General features: G+C 40.2%; 1 protein-coding gene across 3 annotated transcripts in view; it reads right to left on the bottom strand.

Moving 5' to 3' along the window:
• GSK3B (glycogen synthase kinase 3 beta) overlaps positions 1-24224 on the bottom strand; it is a 143923-nt gene that overhangs the window by 26962 nt on the left and 92737 nt on the right. For all 3 annotated transcript variants that reach the window (XM_090150235.1, XM_031613116.2, XM_090150232.1), the window contains exons 5-8: positions 21951-22081; positions 19983-20089; positions 12737-12834; positions 3073-3168 (exon numbers count right to left, since the gene is read on the bottom strand). In XM_090150235.1, coding sequence (XP_090006361.1) covers positions 3073-3168; positions 12737-12834; positions 19983-20089; positions 21951-22081 — 432 coding nt within the window. The remainder of the gene's footprint in view (positions 1-3072; positions 3169-12736; positions 12835-19982; positions 20090-21950; positions 22082-24224) is intronic.

The following is a 24224-nucleotide window of genomic DNA, read 5'->3' as shown; positions in this document are numbered from 1 at the left end:
GCTGTTTCTCACAGTATTCTTCTGAAGAAAATGTCCAGCATGTAGCTGGACAACATGAGGCTATGGAAGAGTTGGCTCTAATGGTTGGGGGGGATCATATTAGGCCAGTGGCCAGTCACCACTGAGGTTCCACAGGGTTCTATTTTAGGAGCAGTACTCTTCAATGTTTTCCTAAATGACCTAGATGCAGGTCTCAAACACATAATAAGTAACTTACAAATGATATTAAGTTAAGAGGAGCTGTTGACTCCCCAGAGCGTGGGGAGGCTTTACAGAGAGATCTTGACAAACTGGAGGGCTAAGTAATCATCAACCACGAGAAGTTCAACAAGAGCAAGTGCTGAATTTTGCAGCTGGGAAGGGGTAATCCTGAATATATGCACAGATTAGGTGATAAGAGGATGGAGAGCAGCATTGCTGAAAGGAATCTGAGGATTCTGCCTGATGTAAAGTCAAATCTGAGTCAGCAGTTGCCCTGGCAGCCCAAAGGGCCAACCATACCCTGGGGTGCATCAGGCCCAGCACTACCAGCCAGGCAGGGGAAGGGGTTGTCCTGCTCTGCTCTGTGCTGTGCGGCCTCACCTCCTGCACTGGGTGCAGCTGTGGGTGCCACAATGTAAGAAGGACATAAAACTGTGAGAGAGCATCCGAAGGAGGGTTACAAAGATGGTTATGGGTATGGAGGACAAGGTGTCAGGGGAGAGGCTGAAGTCCCGTGGTTCATTCAGCCCAGAGCAGAGGAGCTGAGGGGAGGCCTGATGGCGGCTGCAGCTCCTCACAGGGAGCGGAGGGGCAGCGCTGAGCTCTGCTCTGTGTGACAGCGACAGGGCCGAGGGAACGGCATGGAGCTGTGTCAGGGGAGGGCAGATGGGGGACAGGGTCTGCACCACAAGGCGGCGGGCATGGAACGGGCTGCACAGGGCAGTGGGCACGGCTCTGAGTGCCAGAGTGCAAGGAGTGTTTGGACTTTGCTCTCCGACACAGGGTTTGGATCTTGTGTGGTGCTGTGTGGGGCCAGGAGTTGGACTTAAATGATTCCTTCAAACTCGGGATATTCCAGGATTCTGTGATAATTTATATGGCTTCAGTGCCATCAGATATTATACCAATACAAGTGGGTAAGAGAGCAATCCTAAGCATTTCTGCCACTTACTGAAATCTTTCATGGCTCAACAGCAAAACGTTGAAATGAAATAATCTTCAGAAGTAAGTCTGGATGAGTGTCTTTGGTAACACTGTGCTGGATAATCCATTTTTACTAATTTAGCACTTGTATAATAAGAAAAGTACAGATTACATAAATGAAGCATCATGTCACTCAACTGCAGCGAACTGGTTTAAATGCTACTGTACACCCAACTATGTCAGGAAGAATGTATAGAATGAGTTGAGAATAAGAAGCTATACTGCAAGCACAGATGTCCAAAAGTAACTGTGCCCTAATGCAGATGCCATCTCCTGGCAAGCTCCTCTCAATTCTTTCAAATTGACTTGGTTTCACCTATGTCTACTTAGAATGACAAAACATATGTACGTATAATGCGTATAAATAGAAGGACACTGTTTTCTTGAAGCTTCCACTTGTTCAAAGGTCTCCGTTGTGACCATCAAGTGCATACAGATGGTTCTTAAGACTATTCAGGCAGAAGACAAGTTGCATAGCTAACTTAGATGAACTCCATATGCTACTGCACATCTCAGCACCCCTGTTCCACTGCATATTAGTTCTATTCCTCAAATCCAGAGCACCCTCACTGCAGAAATTCAGATGCAACCATAGAATTCTGTGCTATAAGGCTTTTGGCGTTATTCTTGTGACTTGACTTCTACTATGGTGCAATTTGAAAGGGAAGAGACCAACTCCCAGGGATTTCATTTGTCCTATTCTTGTTTCCAGTTAATGTAGGACACTAAAATGCATCACTGGATTAACAGACCTCTCATACTATTATAAATCACTTAACCAATCCACAGACACTAGGATAGGGAAATACAAACGAGGAATTATTGGAGAAAAGGAGAATTGAAGTAGTGCATAAAATGTTGAAGAATATATTATATAAACACCATATTTGGCTTGACATGTACCCACTAGATACATGACCAGCTGTCAGAAAGACCCTTGATTAGCTCTAGTTAGCTTATCCAGAATTTCTACCATCACAACGCATTTGGTCTTAAAGAGTCTGACCTGGACATGTGCTCAGCTAGGAATAAAATCCTTTCACACATAAAGAATATATAGCAGAAGAAAACCTGAACCGTTAAGGTATGATGACAACATTCTGCAACTATGTCAGACGTTTCTCAAGAAAACATTAACTGTCAGGCATCAGTGCTTAAAATTTGATATTTAACTTAAATCACAAGCTGGAGGGTAATTAAATGATCAGTTTTTACCACTTTTCATATAAAAAAATCCACCATTCCTCCGCACATGGAGGACAACTTAACTGTGCGCCTTGAACTTACTCTAATGCTAGCAGTTTCCACTTTGATCATGGTTATATTATTGCCAGTATTTACTGCAGTAGTACCTCCTTCTGAAAACTAGGTAGCAAAACAGTCTTAAGAAGTAGCTCCAGGAAAAAAAAACACCAAAACAACACTAAACAACACACCTACAAGACTACAAATATAATATTTTTTGAAAGAATCAGTTAAGAAAATGACTGTCAACCTTCACTGTCAGATTTATGTAACAGCATTACAGAAGTGTCACGCACATCAATGCAACACTTTCTCATTTCTAAGTGACTTTTACACACATCAAAAGTTACAGAATGACAGGATTTAGATATATTGCAATCCACTACAAACACATACGCCATTGTTTTTTTTTTAAAAAAAAACACTGTAGGCAGCCTCAAAAAAAAAAACCAACAAAACTAATGTGTAATGCAATACACTGCTTCAACGTCTTCTTTATCCTTACCTATATTAAGAGTTATTGGGTCTCCAGCATAGTTAAAGGCACCTAGTTCAGACTGAAAGCTATGAAGACAATCACACTTAACTCCCTTTTCTTAGTTTCAGCCCACATGTTGTTATTATCCAATCGTATAGACTTACCTTAGTCCATGGATGTGCCTTAATCTGAGGGAATTTAAATTCAGTATAGTTTGGATTCATTTCTCTAATTTGCTCCCTTGTAGGCGTTCCCAGAACCTAGAAAGGAAAGGAAAAAAAAAGCCATTGTTTACATATGCTTCACATTCCCATGGAATCCATTACATGGCAAGAAAACTGAAGTCAATGTGTATAATCAATAAGTGAACACAGAACAAAACAACAAAACTTCCAGTTTCAATTGGAAGGGATCTCCTCTCCTGAGGCCATCTGGTCCAAATCCATTGCTCAAGCAGAGTTAGATACAGGCAAGGCTGCCCAAGACTGCGTTCTGCTGAGTTTTGCGTATCTCCGCGTAAAGAGATTCCACAACCTATGCTCAGATGGAACTGCATATGTTTTAATTTGTGCCTCTTCACTCTTGTCCTCTTATTGAGCACCACTGAAAAGAGCTTGGATTTATGCACGTGGATAAAACCCTCCTTGAACCTCTCTCAGCTCCAGGCTGAGCAGTCTCAGCTCTCACAACCTCTCCTCATGTGGCAGATGCCCCAGTCCCTCAGTCATCTCTGTCACTCCTGATGCAGCTTCGGTAGTCTCCTGGTGGCAGAATTCATGCTCCAAGCCAAGCATCAAAAATTTAATTATTTTCTAAAATTTTCCCACTAAGTTCAAGAATTGTTCTCAAACTTTGTGATATTTCAATAGGGAATAGAGTTTATTGTAATTTTAATGTTATAAAACGGTGCTGCTGATTGTAGCATACAGGTCAAATCCTTAATCAGCTATAACACAGACTGCATTTTAAGTCATGAATAACAGGCCTCTAACAAGCTTACAAACACACTGCTCCTGCCATACATACTGCTGTGATGTTATGCATTGTCTCCACGAGGAAACAGCCTAAAATGTGACACTATTAGCTAGTAAGGCAGAGTGCTAAAGAAGTATTTCATCGTATATTCTCCTACCTGTGAACATTTTTCAGTTCACAGTTACAGTTCAGTTCAGTTCCAAGAATGGAAATGGCACAAACACACTCTGAAGAGTCAGGCAAAGAGGATAAGAACAAGTGTCACTATTCAGTTCAACAAAAAAACCCCAGCAGTTACTATGGAAAGAGCCTGCATCATTTTGTGATTTAAAACACAACTGTATGAAACAAAATATCTACCCATAAAGCAATGCTTTAAATTAACAGCAAAAGGAAATAAACCCCCAGAACTTGTTCAGGCAATTGCTTCCTGAGTAATAGATTCAATTGGCAAGTTACATGAAAGAAATGATCCCAAAACACCCACCTCTCAATTGCTGAGACATAAATCCCACCCCATCTACAATCCAAGAGTTATGCTCACATCAGACTACTTTTCTGTGCACGCCTATGTTGGTAGCAAAGAGTCCATTTACAGGATCCCATATGTTTTGCTAAACTTTGAAGGAAAATAAAAGTAGCCAGAAATGTTCCCTTCCCCTTGTTCCAGGCTCTGAGACCGCTGCTCTCAGTGCCTGTTCAAAAAATTGATGGAATTTCAGACCTCCAAATAGTATTTCAATTTCAATGCAGGGTAAAAACCATTTGCAAAAACGTTGAAGTTCCCTGGATTATTCAACTTCCTGTCAAATTATGGATAACTTGTATTGCTGTCCCACCATTTCTCACGGCTCACTGCATTTTAAGGCCTCCCTTGCATAGAAAGAGCTTGTTTAAAGCCAAGCTTACCTTCCGTCATCTCCTCCCCCTCTCAAAAAAAAAAACCAAAAAAACAAAAAAACCCACCATCTTTAATAGCTTTCCTACGAGGAGGCAAGGACTAAATTTTTTATATCGCTCAAATTCAGGAATCTGGCTCGGTTCCCAAGGCTGCGCAGAATGAGAATCTGCACAGTGCCTGTATCTTTACCTAAAGAATGCTTATAGGATGGGAGAGATTTCAGATTAGACAGGCAAAGATAGCTTCATGAGAGGACCCCTGGACAACACCCAGCCACGCATTTCACAAAAACCCACAGACCAAACTACAAACGATGCGAGAGAACAACTCCGGAGCTGAAGCTTTGGTGACAAGGATAGTGAAGCATTTAATCAACACTGCCTAAGGTGTCAAGAATGCTTTGAAAAGGAGGTTTTGAAGAGGGATAATACTAGATGAAGGAAGGGTAAGCTGTACCTTTTGGTTATATAGCCTCAGACACACAAAATGACCCTACAGAAGGATAAGTGACTTACATCAACCACTCAGTGGTGGTGGTGTCTATATGCTTTCATTTCAGACTGAGAGTAGGTAGAACAAGGCAAAAAAAAAAAAAAAAAAAAAAGGAGGAGGAAAGTACACAGGAAGAAAAATGGTAGCTTTTAAGATTGTCATATTCAAATCACAATCCAGGGGAAAAAAAAAAGTGAGATGAATGACGTGATAAGCTATAAAAATGTTCTGATACTTGCAACGCCTGGAAGAGGTCCTGTAGCAAGGGATAGAAATAACCCCACCCTGTCCTCCAGGGCACTCTGCTGTACCATTTTTAAACCATAACTTACTGAGTTATGCAGAGTTTTAGGTACATTAGCAATACCTTTGAGTAACCTTGTTGAGCAGCAGCAATCGCTTATGCTATCACAAAAGCTGGGCAAACATTTTCTCTTTTAGAAAGAGAAGTCATTCATATGACTGCTATTTCTGTTGGAATGCAAAGGAGAAGAATAAATTACTTTGCACATTTTTGGCAGAATTACACTGTAAAACAACCGTTCTTGCTATACCAGCTCTGAAAATACTATGAAGCAGATGTTCCTTGCTGACAGGTTTCACAGAATCACAGAATACTGAGGCTGGCAGGGACTTGTGGATGTCCAAGCTTCTGCTCAAGCAGGTCAGCAAGAGTCAGGACTGTATCCAGGCAGCTTCTTAAATCTCCAGGGACTCCACAGCCTCTCCAGGAAACATGCTCCAATATTTAATCACCTTCATAATAAAAACTGTTTTCTTGTGTTCAGATTTGAGTTCAATGTGTTCCAGTCCATGTCCATTGCCTCTTGTTCTGGCATTGGGCACGCAAAAAGAACCTGGCTGAGTCTTCTCTGTATCTTTCCTTCAGGTATTTCTATACATGGATGAGATTCCCCAAATCTTGCATAGGTTAGCCAGCTTTTAAGAAATACGAAGTCTGATACTTAATTATTCCAGTCTGTGCATATCAATGTATACTATTCTACTTCTGCTTCTTGGGGACAGCCTTATGAAAGGTAGTATTTTTAAATTAAAAAAATAAAAAAGCCATTTAATTAAATGACAACAAACAAACTGTGTCTGGAATGAAGACAAAACATTAGAATGAAAGTGGCCTATAAGAAAAGATCTTGCAGGTGAAGACAACAATAGGCTAAAGATCAACTGGCTTTGCTCTTCGTCCCCAGAAGTCATCTTCGTCCCTTAAATAAAAACACATAACACAAACTATCTAAGAAGAGTAACCAAGGAATACATATTTGAATTCTCTCAGGACAAAAACTGAATGTGGGAGGTTTTACAAAGATTTTCCAGGAAGTTTTTCCTTGATGTTCACCTGCAACAGATGAAACTCCCCAGTTACTTTTTCTTCCACTAACAGAGTTAATGAAGGTAGCGTAACAGTGTATGTCTCAAGCAATTAAAGAAAACCTATAGGCTCCAGATAATCACATCTCTAAAAATAACAGGATATTTTTATATCTAAAGTAAGACCTGAATTTGGTCACAAACAGCACGAAGATCTTCATTTACTTGCAAATGAATTTTCACAGAAGGAGCTAGACTCCAGAACTGAAGACAGCTGCTGTCCACACCTGGCTTCACTGTGCAAGGCTATGAGACCAAAAGCATGCTGTTTCAACATAGGAGGAAGTGGAAACTGCAAGGTTTGCATAAACCTCTATAGAATACATGTCCTTTCTGACAGCTATTGTTACTTACTACTAATTATTTGCCAAAATATCAAAATCAGCTAAAAGCAGAGTTCAGAAACTCTGACTGGGGAGGACTGGAGTGAACTTGAGAGGGAAGAAGGTTGTTATTTAATTCAGGATCTTCCAGAAACTACACAGTGGTATAGTGCCTTCCCCATGAAAACCATGCTATCTTAGGAGGAAACATCTACCAGGTGTGTATGGTTTACCAGATGGCATAATTATTACTTTTCCAAACATGTCTGCACCTCTTCTATAAGTTGTTAAGAGGTGTGCCAACTAATTACTTAAATTCAAGGTGCTGGCATCTCAAGCAGTAAAGACAGGTTGGTTCTGAAATAATGCTTCTATGGTAAAAAAAAAAAAAAAATTGCACATTTTATATGCACTTTCTTTCAAAATCATGGTCCTGTCAAACAAAAATGAAAGCCAACTAAATATAGAGATTTCTTCTACTTAAAAAACTCAAGAACAGCTACACAACAGGAAGAAATCCACTGTCACTACTGACGTGAATATAATTATTCATCATCTTTTTATACTGTCTGCCAGCAAGCACTGGAAGCAAGAAACAATATGAGGTACTTGAACAGGCAAGGTGTGGTGTGTGCTGGAGGTGAAATGCCAGAGAACTTTCCTTATGGGCACAAGGGAAGGACCCAGATGATATCCTGCAGCAGGGACACACAGGTGTTATGTACAGTGATGGGTCCCTGGGCAGCACTCTCTCATGCAGGACCACAGTCGATAACAAGCTGTCTTCTCTCTGCTTGTCTCTTCTCCCGGAAAAAACAGCTCCACTCTCCCCATTAACTGCTGTGACTGAATTTATTTTATTGCAAAAACGGAGCCCAAAATAGCACCCTGACATTTGAGTGTGAGCTATATATTGTAATTGCAGTCTATACTTAGTGTTCAGTTCGGTAAAACTGTCACAGATCAAAAAGTTACACATGGATAAGATTCCTGATACTATCAAGTTTGGGTTTTAATACATTTTTTTTTTCCCTTTGCCTCATTCCCAACCCAGAAAACTATGGGAAGATGATTTCATTTTTTCTTCAGTGCAAGAAATAAATGCACAATCCAGAAGGAACAAAAAAAACCATACCAGAAAACCCCTAGCTGTTTCTTACAGTTATCAGAAGTTGGTCATTGCACGTCACGCTCAAGACAACAGCACAGACAGGAAAAAAATATTTATGGTAAACTCAATGAAAAACAGATTGGCAGATGCTGTCCTCCCAGTACGCCAGGACTGCTCATGTGAGTACTGCCGTTTCATTCCTTCGACAAAGATTTTTTTCCCATTTTGAGCAGAGTAGAGGGAAGAAGCTAAATAAAATCCTTCAAAAGATAAATATGCAATTAAGTATGTATCTTAGAAGAAAAGCTATAATGCTTCAGAAATTTCCTTTTTGCATGGGGAATAGTGCATAATCCCTTTCTGCGGGAGCTGCGGTTGAAGATGGGTCAGCCTGGGGGAATACTCCAGCCAGTTTTCAGTGCTCTCCAGGGTGTGGGAGGAGCAGGATTTACCTCTCCAAGCTTCCACAGCAGGCACAGCCATCCTGCAGGCACCACAGTTACATTCCTAGCTGTGAGCATGAGGAGAGGGAGTCGCACAGGAGCCTACATTGATTGCACCCTCTAAAAATTCCCTCTTGCAGGCTGAGAGCACTTGTCTGAGCTGTATTCAGCAATATCCTGCTTGTACAATGGATTTTAGTCAGTGCAAACTGCAACCCTCCTGGGCTGCTGACAAGAGCAGTTTCACCTTTCCCCCGGCAAAGGGACCCACACCACTGCTCTCTTAGGTGTAGTACTCACTCAGATGTAATTTCTCTACCATGAACCACTGCTCTGCCTGCAGTGCCACTGTGTCTGTGTCAGGAACTAGCACATTTCCGAAGAGGCTGTCACTCAAAATTAAAATTAATGTATCTGGTTACCAACTTGAGATATTTCCAGCAACCGGATAACCTAACATTTGGAATAGTCTGCAAGAACTAAAAATAATGATAAGTCACCATCCAAGATAAAACCTCGGAAAAAGCACATCATATAATTTCTCTCCAGAAACGATGTAAGAATTCAAGAAGAATGTAATTAGATAATTATTTTCTCAGATTTTTTTTTCAGGTCCAAGGCAGTATTTTGCCACGCTGAGCATCATTTTCTCAAAGGTAAGTTGTTGAAGATCTCTCTCCTAGCCAGAAAGACTGAAGAAATACAAAAGAAAGAAGGAAAGAAGGAAGTACTACTGCAGAAAGACTGAAGAAATACAAACAAGAAAAAGAAACTAAAAATAAGGGTTCCAACCCTAAGTTCCAACTTGGGCCATAGGCAGGATTGCCATCCACCAGATCCGGTTGCACAGGGTCCTATCCAACCTGGTCTTGAATTCCTCTGAGGATGGGGCAACCACAGCTTCCCTGGGCAGCCCATGCCAGTGTCTCAATGAGATCCGAGTAAGGAATTTCTTCCTAGCAGCTAATATAAACCTACCCTCTTGCCAATTAAAACCATTCCCACTGCCTATCACTGTGCTTCCTGATAAAGCGTTCCTCCTAGCCTCCCTACAGGCCCCCTTTAGGTACTGAAAGGCCTCAGTAAGTCCTCCTCACAGCCTTCTCCAGGCTGAAAAAGCCCAGTTCCCTCTGCCTGTCCTCACAAGAGAGGTGCTCCAGCCCTCTGAGCATCCTCAAGGCCTCCTCTGGACCTGCTCCAACAGGTTCACGCCCTTCTCATTTTGAGCATCTGGATGCAGTGTTCAACATGGGGTCTCGTGAGAGACTCCCTGCAGTTGGTAGACCCCATACGCTCTGCTTCTTTTACAGCCAGCTGGCATTAAGCTAAGTCCATGTTACAATAGAAGTTTTAAATAGTAATACTTCAAGTGTTGCAAATGGAAGAGGTGGATGCCAACTATATAAAAAAAACCCAAAACAATATTAAATGAATCCTATTCTAAACAAAGTCTTAAATAGCCTCATGTCTAACACATAGGTGGCTGCACTATACCCAACTGCAATTCCCTCTGTATTCCCACGTCAGCCTTTTGCCAATGCTTTTATGAATATATATAGCTAACACAAAATGCACAACACGTCATATGCAGAAGTATTGAAAGACAGTACAGTTCTGCAGTTTATTAATTTTCCCTTCCCTTGTTGCCTTGAGAATCTATGTTGTCTACATAACAAGTATATGGTCAGAAAATTATTCGTGGCATCTACCCAATTCAAGTCCACATTTTCCATTGTATTTTAAGGACTTAGTGAACACATTTTAATAACTACTACTCTAAGATTTAGTGTTTGTTCTTTCAGACTTTGCTAAAACATTTTCAGCACCATAGCCTTTTTAATGAAGAGACTAGGCTTACAATAAAATGGAGCTATTCCTACATTTAAGCTGTTTTACTTAATTTTTGTATGCAGAGGGCTACATGTATAACAGGAGATGAAAAAAACTCAAAACAAACACAGGTCTGGATGATCATTCAGAATTATTATTTCTACATTCAAAGAAATTATTCAGAAATCTGTCTCTGCTGAGGTGAAAGTCATCAATGCCCAGCTATAACTTACTGATTTTCAAGCATTTATACAGTACAATCCTTTGGCTGTTATTAGACATGAGTTTGCCAGCGCTATATATTCAGTTATAAATTGAACTCTATCATCTTTGAGGATCCCTTCCAACTCTGGGTGTTTTATGGTTCTGTGAACTGGTCAATAAGAATTATCATAAATCATGGTAGCAACATTTTTAAAAAGTTGCAGGTGGTGGTATGCAGGCCATCAATAGTTTTTTATTCCTTTGCTTCAATACACTGTCAGACAAGCATAAACGAAACCAAATTATCACAATTGGAGCACATACATGCTACAAAACTATTAGTTTATAGTTGTTTACCCCCAGAATTGCAGAACTGAAAATGCCTAAGTAAAGAAAGCAGCTTCTAAAAAACTATGAACAAAATGATGATCTCTGCTTGGCGAGCACCTCAATAATGAAGGGACATCTATTTCATTTATTATTTTACTTTCACATTGTGAAAGTTGAAGCAATTGCAGAGCACTACGGTTTTGCTGATAAGGCCTCTCTACTCTCAGTTTTCCAACTGAATTATGGAAGGACTTACAGGGCTTTCATCACGATATAAAAAGTAGTTTTTACAAAAACTCATTTAGATGTAGTTTCTTGGGATTGCAGGTATTAATCAAGAATTGAAACAAGGGTTTTTTTGCAAATATCTGAAGGCAAGTAGCACAGTTTATTGCACAAACTCCACGGGAACTCTAGCAACCTGACATGTTTACAGACTGTTCTACATCTCACAAAAGAGGTGCAATGGAAAGAACTGCACCACTCCAAGACACTTCTCAAAAGGAGAAAATTCTCACTCATGGCATCATCAGCTCTACTGGGCACAGCAGTTCTAGTTTTCCACTGGTGTTTCCTATGTAAACTGACACTATGTGAACCTGCTGAGCTTAGATACACTGGGCAGAAAGACAATGTTAAAAAAGCAAGGAAGTCATAGGAGGAGGAGATGCAAGAGGCCTCTGGAGGAAAGGAGCAGTCTGAAGGACTTCCAGCAGGACAGACACAAAACCACTGTAACAGAAGCTAAGTTTACACAGCCAAAGGCTGGAAGAGACATGGTGAGAGCCTGGAAAGGTCAGGGCACACGAGTGGGACTGTACTGCCAGCCACAGAAACTCTGAGCATCGCCAGCTCATGTTCCTCATACAGAAGGATGACAGCTTGGTACTGGCTGCTGTTAGCCACTGTGATAGAAGAGGTACAAAGACAGCAGTAATACATGAAAGAAGGCATGCTTACACAACTTCTCCTTTGTAATGTTGCCATCTTACTAAGAGCACAGATGCACCTAAAGGAATTATATGCTGATTGGAAACCTTGCCTCTTTCATTGCAGATGTTGATCAAGGAGGGAAATGAACTAGGGAAAGGATCATTTTGAAGGTAACAAAGCTGAACTGGACAGATGCTGGGAAACCAGGCCCTAACTATGTAAGCTATGAGTTATTGTTCCATCCTTCTAATTTGAGAATCAAAGAATATTCACAGCTTACCAAATGAAATCAATCAAGATGTGTTTGAGCATAAGCAATACGTAAACATCACGCATTTAGAAACGTCAGGTCTTTCTCACTTCAAAAATAAGACTTTTCAGGTGGAAGGTATTTTTGCTCTACATTTAATTAGGTCCTGCTGTTCTATCTGCAAAAAGGAGTACCCATTTTCACCTCTCATCTCAAAGAGCTGGTAGGAAGGAAGAAGAAAAGAAGGCTACATATGTGAAGAATCTGGCACAAAGACACTCAACAATACTGTTTTCAAAGCTAAGTACTAACTGCATGCAACAAAGAAAAGAGGTAGATTCTTAAAGAATTAGGATCATATATTAATAAATATTGGCTCAGTATGTAAGCAGCATTTCCAACCATGCTGAAAGTGCAAACCTGTAAGAGGAAAAAGAGTGTATAATTAAAAGATAGAGCCATCATGCCTGACTTCAAGATGGGCAAACAGAGTATCAGGTTCTCAGAAATGCATGAGAAATTTTTTCAATCAAAGTTTACAGGCAAAACTTTGTACAATGGTATCAGCATGTAAGTTGCCAAGCTTTAACAATGATCGTTCTCATTCTGATTCCCATAGAGTTGAAAAAACACTTAAAATTCCATACCTTGATTATTTCCACCAACTGATCCACACCACTGTCACCTGGGAAGATTGGTTGTCCTAGTAACAGTTCAGCCAATACACAGCCCGCTGACCACACATCTAAAAGGGGAAAAAAGCAGAGGGTAGGAAAGATTTAAGTAAAAGGTTTGTATTGGTTCATTTATATTGGAAAAATAAGTAATTTTACTCTATTACTTGCCACGTTTCATACTATAACATAACAAAAAATAAAAAAATATTCCTCTCCTAAATGTGCATCTAGCAAAAAATGATGTGTGGCACACAGCAATAGGGGGCAGGTATTCTAGAAGTCAAACGATGGGACAAGGGGAGCTGGAAAATAATGTTAACATCATAACATATTAACATTAAAACCTAATCACATAGGAAGAAGAAACAAATATTTGCCATATGAAAATTAAGAACTTCCCAGCCTTACGTTGTTCTTAATAATGTTCATCATGAACTATGCATAGGTATCATCACAACAGCTGATGGTTTTGCGGTTCCTGAATGTTGAATAGACTCATTTTCTTCATCCCATGTATTAAAAGCATATATATTAACAGATAAGCCAATACTGCAAATATTACTAGTATTCTTCAGAACGTAATTATTATGGGACCTAGGAGACAGCCTCTCATTCACATCAAGACCTAATCTTCCTCCCACTTCCATTTGCAAACTTCACAGGACAACAGCACTGCAGGGCATAGGTCAACAACACCCGTAGATTCACTATCATTCATATACCAAAAACCACATCTAGCTACAAGCAGCTATTCCCTTATGTGAAGACAATGTTCATCTATTATAGGGACATCTTATATACAAATAAGGCAGTTCAGTGCTACAACAGTAACTTAAGAAAGTAACTTCATATGAAAGTCAGAATCACCCTTTCCTTCCTATATTCAAGAGAGAGGGTTAATATAAAAGTATTTTCCCCTTCTCTCAGGAAAGATACAGTTTCATCCAAACATACAGTAGGCAAAAAGCACTGCTGATTACTGCAGCTGTCAGAGTAATTCTAAAGTCAAACGGATGCATTTTTTCATAATGCCATAGTCCAGACATTGCAACAGTATTCATCCTAAAACGTAACAACTTAAAATGCAAATGGTACTGGAACTAACCCATGTTTAAGTCTTGAATTTCAACAAGCAGTAATAACAGGATCATAAAATCATTAAGGTTGGAAAAGACCTCTAAGATTATCTAGTCCAACCATCCACCCATCACCAACACTATGCACTAAACCATGTCCCTAAGTACTACATCTACCCTTTGCTTAAACACCTCCAGAGACAGTGACTCCATCACTTCCCGGACACCTGTTCTAACGCCTCTTTCTTTTCTTTATAAGAAGAAATTTTTCCAATATCCAAATCTGAATCTCCTCTGGTGTAACTTGAGGCCATTCTCTCTTGTCCTATCATTATTTTCCCAGAAGAAAAGGCCAATCCCCACCTTGTCACAACTTCCTTTCAGGGCACGGTAGAGTGATAAGATCTCCCCCAAGTCTCCTCCTCTCCAGACTGAACAACCCCCATTCCCTCAGCCATTCCTCATAAGATTTGTGTCCCAGACTTCACAGCTTTGCTGCCCATTTCTGGATATGCTCCAGGGCCTCAATGTCTTTCTTATACTGCAAGGCCCATAACTGAATGCAGTACTTGAGGTGCGGCCTTGCCAGAGCTGAGTACAGGAGGACGATCACCTTCCCCCTCCTTCTGGCCTCACTATTTCCAATACAAGCCAGCATGTCCTTGGCCTTCTCAGTCACCTGGGCACACTGCTGGCTCACGTTCAGTTGAGCATCAACCAACACCCTCCAAATCCTTTTCTTCCACACGGCTTTCCAGCACTCTGCCCCAAGCCTGTAGTGTTGCCCAGTGTTGCGATCAAAGCACAGGACGCAAGAACTGGTCTTCTTGAACTTCATCCCCTCAGCCTCAGCCCAGATATCCAGCCTGTCCAGGTCCCTTTTTGGGCCTTTCTACCACCAGGCAGATTGTCATTTCCCCCCCAACTTGATGCCATCTGCAATCTTACTGAAAGTGCACTCAATCATCAATAAAGATGAAAAAATAAGGAAAATCAGACACATTTTGAATTTTTAGCAGTATTTAGTAGAAAGCCACCAAGATGCCGAGATCTTTTCTGGGAAATGAAGAAGGCACCAGGCAAAGAACAACACATCGCCTCGGCTTCTGAATGACCGCTAACTGATAGTTATGGCCATCAGACTGATACATACAAGCAAATGATGAAAAGAATGTATGACTTATGTCATCCATCCATACAAAGAGCCTTCCAAATAGGTAGCTGCATTTACAGGAGCTTAAACAGCAGACCAAAAGACAGCAAATTTCTTCAGAAGTAGCAAAGAAATAGATTAAATGTATTAAGTACAGAACTGAAACCTAGAAGTCTATTTAAACTCGCTGTAAGGGGTGTTGAGAAACTGAAGATTTTTCCACTGAGCGTACAAAAAAAGTGGTACCCCAAAGCTATAATCATTTTGAGACTTATTTTGGACTAAAAAAGAACAATATATTGAAAGGAAAAGACAGAACATATTTAAATGCCAGCTTTGTTTTGTGTAATTTTGCATTCAGAACTCAGTTCCTTTATAGATCTGGAAGCTACATCAGCATGATTTTTTTGAATTAGATTAGGGCTTCATAAAATCGTCTTAATTAACCTTCTGGTCTGGCTTCTCCATGACACTGGCTTTCTGCTTTTATCCTTCTGCAGTCTCCCTTGATGTCTTCCCACTCCACCAGCCAATTTCTGACAAGTCTTAAAGGTTGAAGTATCAAGGCCATTTCAGTTTTGGGAAAACAGAGAGGACAGCAAGCAGCAGCATCACTGCTGTGGGAAGAGGGTCAGCCCTGCAGAACTTGCTTGGCCCAGGAACACACTGCAGCTGCAGACAAGCCAGAGGCTGCACAAGCAGCTGACGGCAGCATGCAGGAAGTTGAGGGTACTGCAGAGGCAAAGAATAAAAAGGATGCAGGTCACAAGGGAGCAGCCGGGGAAGTCTGAGGAATCCTTACGGTATTTGTGATGGGGGAATCTAGCAGACACAGCAAATCCACTGGAAACAAATCCATTGCTCCCTGTGTAAGGAAGTCTGTAAGATCGGGTGACTTAATAACTTCTTACAAACCTATTTCATCTTCCTTGATTTTATTTGTGAATACTATAAATTAATCAGCATGTAAAACAGACGCACTGAAACGCATAATTCTTTTTCCTGGAGCATCATTTCACTCTCTTCCAAGTTTGGACCTGGGCAATGTTCCCACTTCAAGGAAATGAAAAAATCTTCTAAGTATTCTCATTTAAAGCCAGAGATCCGCAGCCAACATGAGCAGCTTGAAATAGGGATGGCAACCAAATAATTTTCCTTAGGTGTTTATAGAACTCTGCTGAGTAACATAAATTCAAGAACAAACAGAGAAATTTTGACTCTGGCTCTCATCACTGCAGCAGTGGTCATTGTGCTATACACCACCTTCCCTTCGTTATTTAGAGGGCACGAAGAAAAAAAATATTTGCCTGCTCTCATCAATTCAGTGGAAACTAAGAATTTTCCTCCATCTGAAACTCTCCTACACTTTTTTCCTGCTATAGTAAGCTCTGCCCCAGCATTCTCTGATCTGACTTGATGGATTCCCTCCATCCCAAAACTGTTACTCTGGAAGCCAATCATCTGTACAAACCAGCAGGGAAAAACCAGAGTCGGAACAGTAGCCCTAGGAGGTTGTAAAATCAGCAGCTTCTACTTGCCAAATGCCAGAACATAAAATGCTTTTCACTGCTAGTTTTTTTGGAATGCTTTTTAGAACGTCAGAATGAGAACAAAATCTGGGATAATGGGCATGCGTTGTTATGTCAAATGCAAGTCTTGCACATCTGCTTAGCACAGATCCACAGCCTACATGAGGTAGAGTAAGGCTAAAACCTGAAATGGTTAGGAAGTCATCGACATGGGCACCTTTTCTCTGCAATGAAGAGATGAAACAGCAATCACAGGTGAGAGAACTGGTCAGTACTTCAACATCCATGCTTAGTTTCAGCAATGGGAATCACCGCCTTAGATAGAGGCGAATCCTTTTCTCTGCTCGGTAGCAGGTTTGGAACACACCTCATGATTGTTCTTTCCCAAGAAATTTGGAGACAGCTTTGCTGCACGTGCCTCTGGGGGAAATTCTGCTCTGAAGGAGATGAACTTCTCACATCCTCAGTTCTAGCACTTGCTAGGAAAGTGAATGAATAAATTTGTGACGCTTATTTTTGGACAGCTCAGCAGAAGCCAGTGATAGGGCTGTACAGATTGATCGTTCCCTGACAGCAGCTATAAATGTTGCCTCTGGAATGCTCTCAATGTCTGCCCAGAGCCATGACGGAGAAAACGTGCTGGAGACCACCCTCATTAACCAGAAGCGTTTCTGACAAGCACTCTTTTTCCCCATCTCCCGACCTAGTAAAAAGCACATTCTCCAGGTAAAACTTGACTTCGGTGCTTCTTTTTATAAAGCAGGATCATGCAGTAACAAATATTTGCATCCAGCCCTACTCCAGAGCCTGCCTATGTTTGTCTCAGGACATTCGAGGGGAATGCAGGCAGTAATCCCACGTTTTCAGCTGGCAGCAGCCAGGCAACAAGCAGACAGCATACCCTGGGACAGCAGCACACATGGACCTGCAAGGAGGAAGTTCCGCCTAAAACTCTATCCAGGGGCAGCAGAAGGGCTCCACTTGCATAAAAACAGATGCTTCCAGTAGTTAGCTGCAGGAACAAAACTGCGTGCTATCCTTAGCCTCACAGACACACCCAGAAAATCGCCTTTGACTATGAAACGGAGCCCAAAATTCTGCAGGTTTTAACTGACACGAATGCACGTGGCCTGCCACTGAAAAATCCCTTAAAAGTATGCAATAAGAATGCTGCCTGGTTTAGTAACTAACTGGCAATAGCAACCATTCAGAAGCCTGAACAGGTTATTTCCCAGTTCGTTATTTTAACAGTAGTTCCAGGTCTGCAAGATGACACATACTGAGGTGTTAACTGCATTAAATTTTGATGCCACTGATGTTATCATCCGTTAATCTCTGTCACCAACCCAGTATTGCAAACACTACCCCCAGTTTCAGTTATTTTAAAGTTATAATCCAAAAAACCTACCTAACTCATGTGTTCTGATAAAATAAAATCCCAGAAATTACAAGCCAGCTTACATTTCTGTTGCGACTTCCAGAATGCAGAAGCATCCCAGAATGCTGGGAACTGCAAAAATAGTTTCTAAAAGCATTTTATTACTTCACAATTCCCAAATGCAAAGATTATGTTGAAGGAAGCTGAAGGAGGAAAGGGAAAGAAAAATTTGCTAAATTTCATTTTCAAACTAATTCTGTGCAAATTTTACCTCAGCTGATTTGTTTAGAAGATGATTTTCAGGTTATAGAATTTTTGTGGTGTATGAAAACGTCTGAACCACGAAAGTTTAAAACCATTATGACGTTGGCAAACAGCAAGTTTATTTTTTATTAGAATTATTACAGAGACTGGCAGGTAACAAAATAAAAATTTCTGCAAAAAAGATTAAAGTCATTATACAGTTGGAGCCAGCAACATTCCATAGACTTATCTACAAAGCAGTCTATTCTGGTGACCTAAAGTATTTGTTTTATGTAGTTATCCCCTGAAACAAGTTGTCTCAGTGCACTCTGATAACACAGCTGAGTCAATCTATTAGCCCTCAGTTGGCAAAAAGATGTCAGTTGGGATCAGCTGCCTTCCCTCACTCTCAAGCCCCTGCCTCTTTGCTTTTACCTGTGCCCTGGTGCTTATCAGACTGCACAGTAATGTTGATTCAACTCATTACACTGCAAAAAGCTAACCTAGCCAAAATGAAGTCTCTAGACAAAGTGAGGCTGAATCAGCATACTGAATAGTGAAGTGTGGGAGCTGGTGTACCCAAGAGCAAAAGGAGGGCTGAGGCTGCCACTTTTGGCTTGGCTAACCATTAGAGAAGCTCTGCCACTTTATCTTTACTTTGCCATTACTCTCTTCAGACTTCTGGTCCTGCATCTTTTCATACAAGGGGAGATATGTGTTTATCTTTACTATGCCATTACTTTTCCCCAACTTCTGGTCCTGCCCCTTTTTTTTTTTTTTTTTATATCAACATGAGCGTTGCTATAATATGATTCTGGAGAATAACTAATGGGGAAAAAAATAACAATGAGAAGAAGTAAGTCTTCGGAAATATTTCTGTTTTCAAAGAACTGAACATGTGAAATGACACAGTCAATGATTTTAACGCTAGTTTGAGCTTACTACCTTTAAGTACACTTGAGTGAGTTACAAGCTTATTTTTTCAAGACTTGTTCACGACCTCCGTATCCTTTTGAATCTATTAAACCTAGCCTGTACTAGTCAAGACTGTAAGCAAGATAAAATCTTAGCACCAGGCTTCAAAAAGAACCCAGGGAGTACCCTGACTAAAAAACTGATGAAGTGATCCACAACAAGGTAACTTATGGCTGTTCACCTTGAGCAACTTTCTGTGACTGCTGTATGAACATCTGGTTATTTCCTGTCCTCTGCCTAAACCTTCAGCTTCCCTAACATTTCCACAATGCAGCTGTATGCCCAGTATTAAAAAAAAGAGTCTTCTTCATGTTGACAATTAATGAGTAAGGGGCAATAAATGTTAACAGAATGAGCAGAATCTGAAATACTGCCATATATGTTACATTCAACCTGCCAAGAGAGTTTAAAGCCAAACATCACTCCACATTTTCTCTCCCACTAAAAACACTTTACTAAAAGCCAAGCAAACAAGCTACAAAATTATTTGGGTCCGAATCACAGCATATCAGAAACAGGATAATAGCTTATATTCTTTATATAGTCCTTCTTTATAGTTAAGTAATCAAATACTTGTTAGTTTGGTCTCTCCCTTGTACCTACTTTTAAATTAAACAGCAAAAGTACCTGGAGATCTGGAAGATGTTTTATTTGAATCAGATTTCATCCCAGACATTTCATTATATAATTGACATCGAAATCTCAAGTTTAGAAACTGCAACAGCCCCCTAAAAAATGTATACTTTGCTAAGTGGTGTCTGCCTGTTTACAACAAAATTCTGCCTCTTGCAATCCTTTACACTTAACTACAGAATAAAAACCCATGCAGCTGGCACAGACTTCAACAAATACATACACATACCTATACTGGAGGTATAATCGGTGGCTCCAAAGATCAACTCTGGTGCCCTGTAGTACCGAGAGCAGATGTATGAAACGTTAGGTTCTCCACGAACCAGCTGTTTTGCACTGAAATGGAAACAAATCAATAATATTTTAGAAACAAAAAGCTTCACAGTACTTTAATGCAGACCAGTATTAAGCTTTAGCACTCCTTACCACCCCCGAGTCCTAAATGCTAAATGACTGTGTTCTAAGCTTACACAAGGCACAGACTTGATTTATTGTGAAATCAGCCCACCAGGCAGCTACCTTACAGTGGACACAGCAAAGGAAATGCTGACTACAATTTGGAGGATAAATAGTGTCAGGATTTTGGCTGGCAGTTGTCCGTGAGAGTTTGATGTGTTGAAAAGCTTGTGTTAAAGTCGAAGACGACAGAATACAGCTCAGCCAGATGTAGCCATCTTTTAAGGTTCAAAAGCCCTGGGTACTCACCAGAACAGAGTACTTTCTATTATTACTCTTATTTTCTTAAGCTTTCATCAGAATATTCTGGCTTTTTCCTGTTTTAGGGAGTGTGTCATGAGGCTAAGTGGGCATGAAGACAAAGGTAAAAACAAGTTTGCTGGTGCAGGCACATGTTATTAGTCCAAGATAAACATGAAGGCTTCATGTAGAAGTGAACACGGTGAATTCAGTTTCAGGTACTTTTCCTAATGCAAATTCTTCAAATACAAAATCACAGCTGTATCTTTATTCGCCTCTGTACTTGCTATGATTTACACTGCCACAAAGCATCTAACATACAGTACTGCCACAACTGTAATGACGAGTTTCCTTAGAAACACAACAGCACGTTACTTTTGGAACATGAGTCTGTGCTATGTTTCTTTCTTAATTAATACCATGCATTTGATAAAAAGGATGTGGAAATCAACCTGCTCCTTTGGAAGTATGATACATTTCACTAAGTGGCAACAAACCCCAGCCAAATCCAACACTGAGCCTCTGAGAGAAGGAAGAGCTCCCCCCACCCAATTAGACGGTTTTAAAAAGTCTCAGTTTTGCCTAAAGAGACAGAAACTACAATTAACAATTCAGATTTCTAACAGCTAGAGGTACCGCCTGTTTATGCACTGTTACTTCACGTTTAAATGCGATTCCTATTTTGCTCCACTGCTTGTGATGTAGAGCTAGAAAGGAGATTCCCAAACCATGAGGCGTGACGATGCACTGCTTGAGTAATCACCATCTGACATTCCCACTCACTACAGGCAAACAAATTTAGCAACAGCAATTTCAGTGACCTCTCACATGTATGACCTGGCTATTTTAGTCTGCAAAGTTACAGCACAATCTAAAGACTGAACTTCAGGAACAAATCTGTTTCCTTTCTCAGTGTGGATATCTAGAACTTCTGTATCGGTTTTACTTTCTAGATTAGGGCTGGACTCACTTGTTCAACTGAATCACTTGAACAGAACTGGAAAAAATATGCCACTGGAAACTGGGATACGGATGTCCACTATCTGCAATTAGAATTGCTGCTGCTGAACTTGATCTTCTAAAGTATTTGAAATATTAGATGAATCAGCAGATTAACACAAATAGACTAATAAGGTAGCATTAACCTTTTCAGGTTACCACGTCACTCTGCATACCCCTTCTTCCACACATTTTACTCTACTGTTCAGTGTTATTTCTCCATGGCACACTATTTTCCCTATTAATGGCCTATTTACTTTATTATTATTATTTTTTAATCAGGATTGAATTTTACTTGCTTCCTATTTGACACCCTTCACCAGTTCCTTTTCTTTTCTTCTTAGGAGCTCATTTTAAAAAGGAAACACTCTAATATTAATTTCTCCATTAAAACTACAAACAATAAACTTCAGAGGAATACATGAGTTCTTCTGCAAAATTTCACTAGATTTGTTTCGAAATAAATCTGACTCCCCAAGCTTCAGGCCATAGACAAGCTTACCTTCCGAAGTCGCAGAGTTTAAGGACAGCTGTATCAGGGTCCAGCAAGAGGTTTTGTGGTTTTATATCCCGGTGGCAGATCCCAAAGGAATGGATATAGGCTAAACTCCGGAACAGCTGATACATGTACAACTGGAACACAGAAATATTGTGTAAAGTATGCTTTCCCAGCCAAAACAGGCTAAATAACTCAACACATAACTCTATTAGAGTAAAAAACAGAACCACTAAAACAAACAAAAAACAAAAAAGGCCCTGCTGAATTTATGTCAGTCCTGTTGAGACAGGGAAAGCCCAGGAACTGGCACATCTTCTCACCCCTCTTTGCCACATAAGTTCAGATTATCCACAGGAGGTTCAGATTCTCCTTTTGAAAATGAGCACAATTCCAAAGAAGTAATTGTGCCAGCTTTTCAATATATATAAATAACCACAGACCTAACAATGATGGTAGTCACAGAAAGCATACAGAAAATAAAAGTGTGCATTTACTTTATAAATCAGCCTCTTCACAGAAATGAGGTATTCCGGGTTATTAAAAAAGTGAAAAAAACCCTTTAGCCAAGGAAGTTATTAACAGGGTATGAAATGCTGTCCAAGGAATATGGTTGTGTTTCAGCATGACACTTGAACAAATCTCCTAGCTTTTCCCAGTCAAGGGGCAGACTCTTTCCAATTTCAAACCTCCAGGCAAAAAGATAGGTCAACTAACGACAATTTTATATGAGGCAAGGCAAACAAGTCTGCTAACAGGGAGTTTGCTCTGTTCTCCCTTCCAAGGCTGGCAATGAAGAACACAGCAAGCCAAGAACCTGCCACGGCAAAATGACTGGGTAAGGCAGGGCTGTCCACATATTTGGCTGCAAGGAATAAGGAGCTCTGGACATAATTAGGGCTGTATAGCGTATATAGTCATTAATACACAGAGAAAACCCAGGCTTAACAGGCAGACAGGTTATTTCATAGTTTTCTTGTGTCCCTCAGGTTTTCTGAAATCATTCCAGTGATGTGAAGTAAGCCTATAGGCTGGAAATTGCACCTTCCCATTTTCATGTGCACATTCTACATACATCAGCTTTAGAGGTCTGTAAAACTAGGTGCAATTGCTAGACATTGGTATTAAGTCATGTTTGCTTCACTTCCATCATTATCTTTGTATTTACACTCCCACCCCCCTTGTCTGTTTTTTTCTTTGGCTTTTTTTTTTTTGGCAGGAAAGATACTAGCAGGAAAAGTATTGTCTGACTATGGGCTCTGTGTTTTCAGTCTCCACTTTTGTTTTTTCAAAACCAGAAACCTGCACAAAGAAAAGTAAACAAACAAACATTTTCTGAATTGTCTGTTCTAGACATGGCAGGTACTTATTGTGCAAGTGTATTGCAAAATAATTTGGAAGATTGCTCTAAATTGGTGAGTCAAGTCAATGCATGCAGTGTTCATGAAGTATGTCCTCCATCTCAGTACAACAGATCCAGAACTTCCACGAATGTATTACAGAATGTTAGAGGCTGCTAATAAAAACTAACAAAAAGATTATCAGAAAAGATTCTTCCAGTTTCATAAGCAGTTTCTTTGTTACCCAGGACAGAGGAGCTGTCTGCCTTCCTACATATCAATCAAAAGCGAACAAATGGGTACGATCTGACATTTGCAATTGCCAAGGTATCTTCCATTTGCAACAGTTCTAATGCCATCAAAGTCACATGATCTCTTTTAAAATATAAGACAGAAATAGGCCTGCCTTGTCAGAAAAATAAGGTAAGAACAGACTTCTTGGCTACGTGGAAAGGGAAGTCCCAAGTATCCAGGAAGATGAAACAGATGAAGCAGAATTCTCTCTCATAGGATACTTACAGACCATTTTTTCAAAGTCGTCATAATTAACAGCAATTAGAACAAAAATAAATGAATAATTTATCAAAAGCTAAGCTAGCAAGTTTTGTGGTGCTTATAACCTGAGGACATATTGTTCCACCAACAGGCCAAGCACAGGAATTACTTTGCAGTACAAATTCTTAGTGCTGAATGGTAATATCCTGTGCTTTCGTAAAAACAGGGAACAGTGCTGACTATTGCCAAGACACTTAATTTACAGTTTCTGTATACTGGGTAATGGTACAACACTTTGTTATTGGAAGAATTACTTTTTGCAACATTCATTTTTTCAATCAAATTAAAAGGTACTCTTCAGCCCACCCTAACGTTAAGCATTAGGCATTTAAAGATGAGCCTGAAGAAACCAATACAAATCAGAAACTTCTATTGCTAATTTCAA

The sequence above is a fragment of the Phasianus colchicus genome, chromosome 1, assembly GCF_987193195.1.
Source record: "Phasianus colchicus chromosome 1, bPhaCol1.hap1.1, whole genome shotgun sequence".
Lineage (NCBI taxonomy): Eukaryota > Metazoa > Chordata > Aves > Galliformes > Phasianidae > Phasianus > Phasianus colchicus.
The sequence above is the reverse complement of the archived record's forward strand: the minus strand, read 5'-3'. Positions and strand labels throughout refer to the sequence as shown.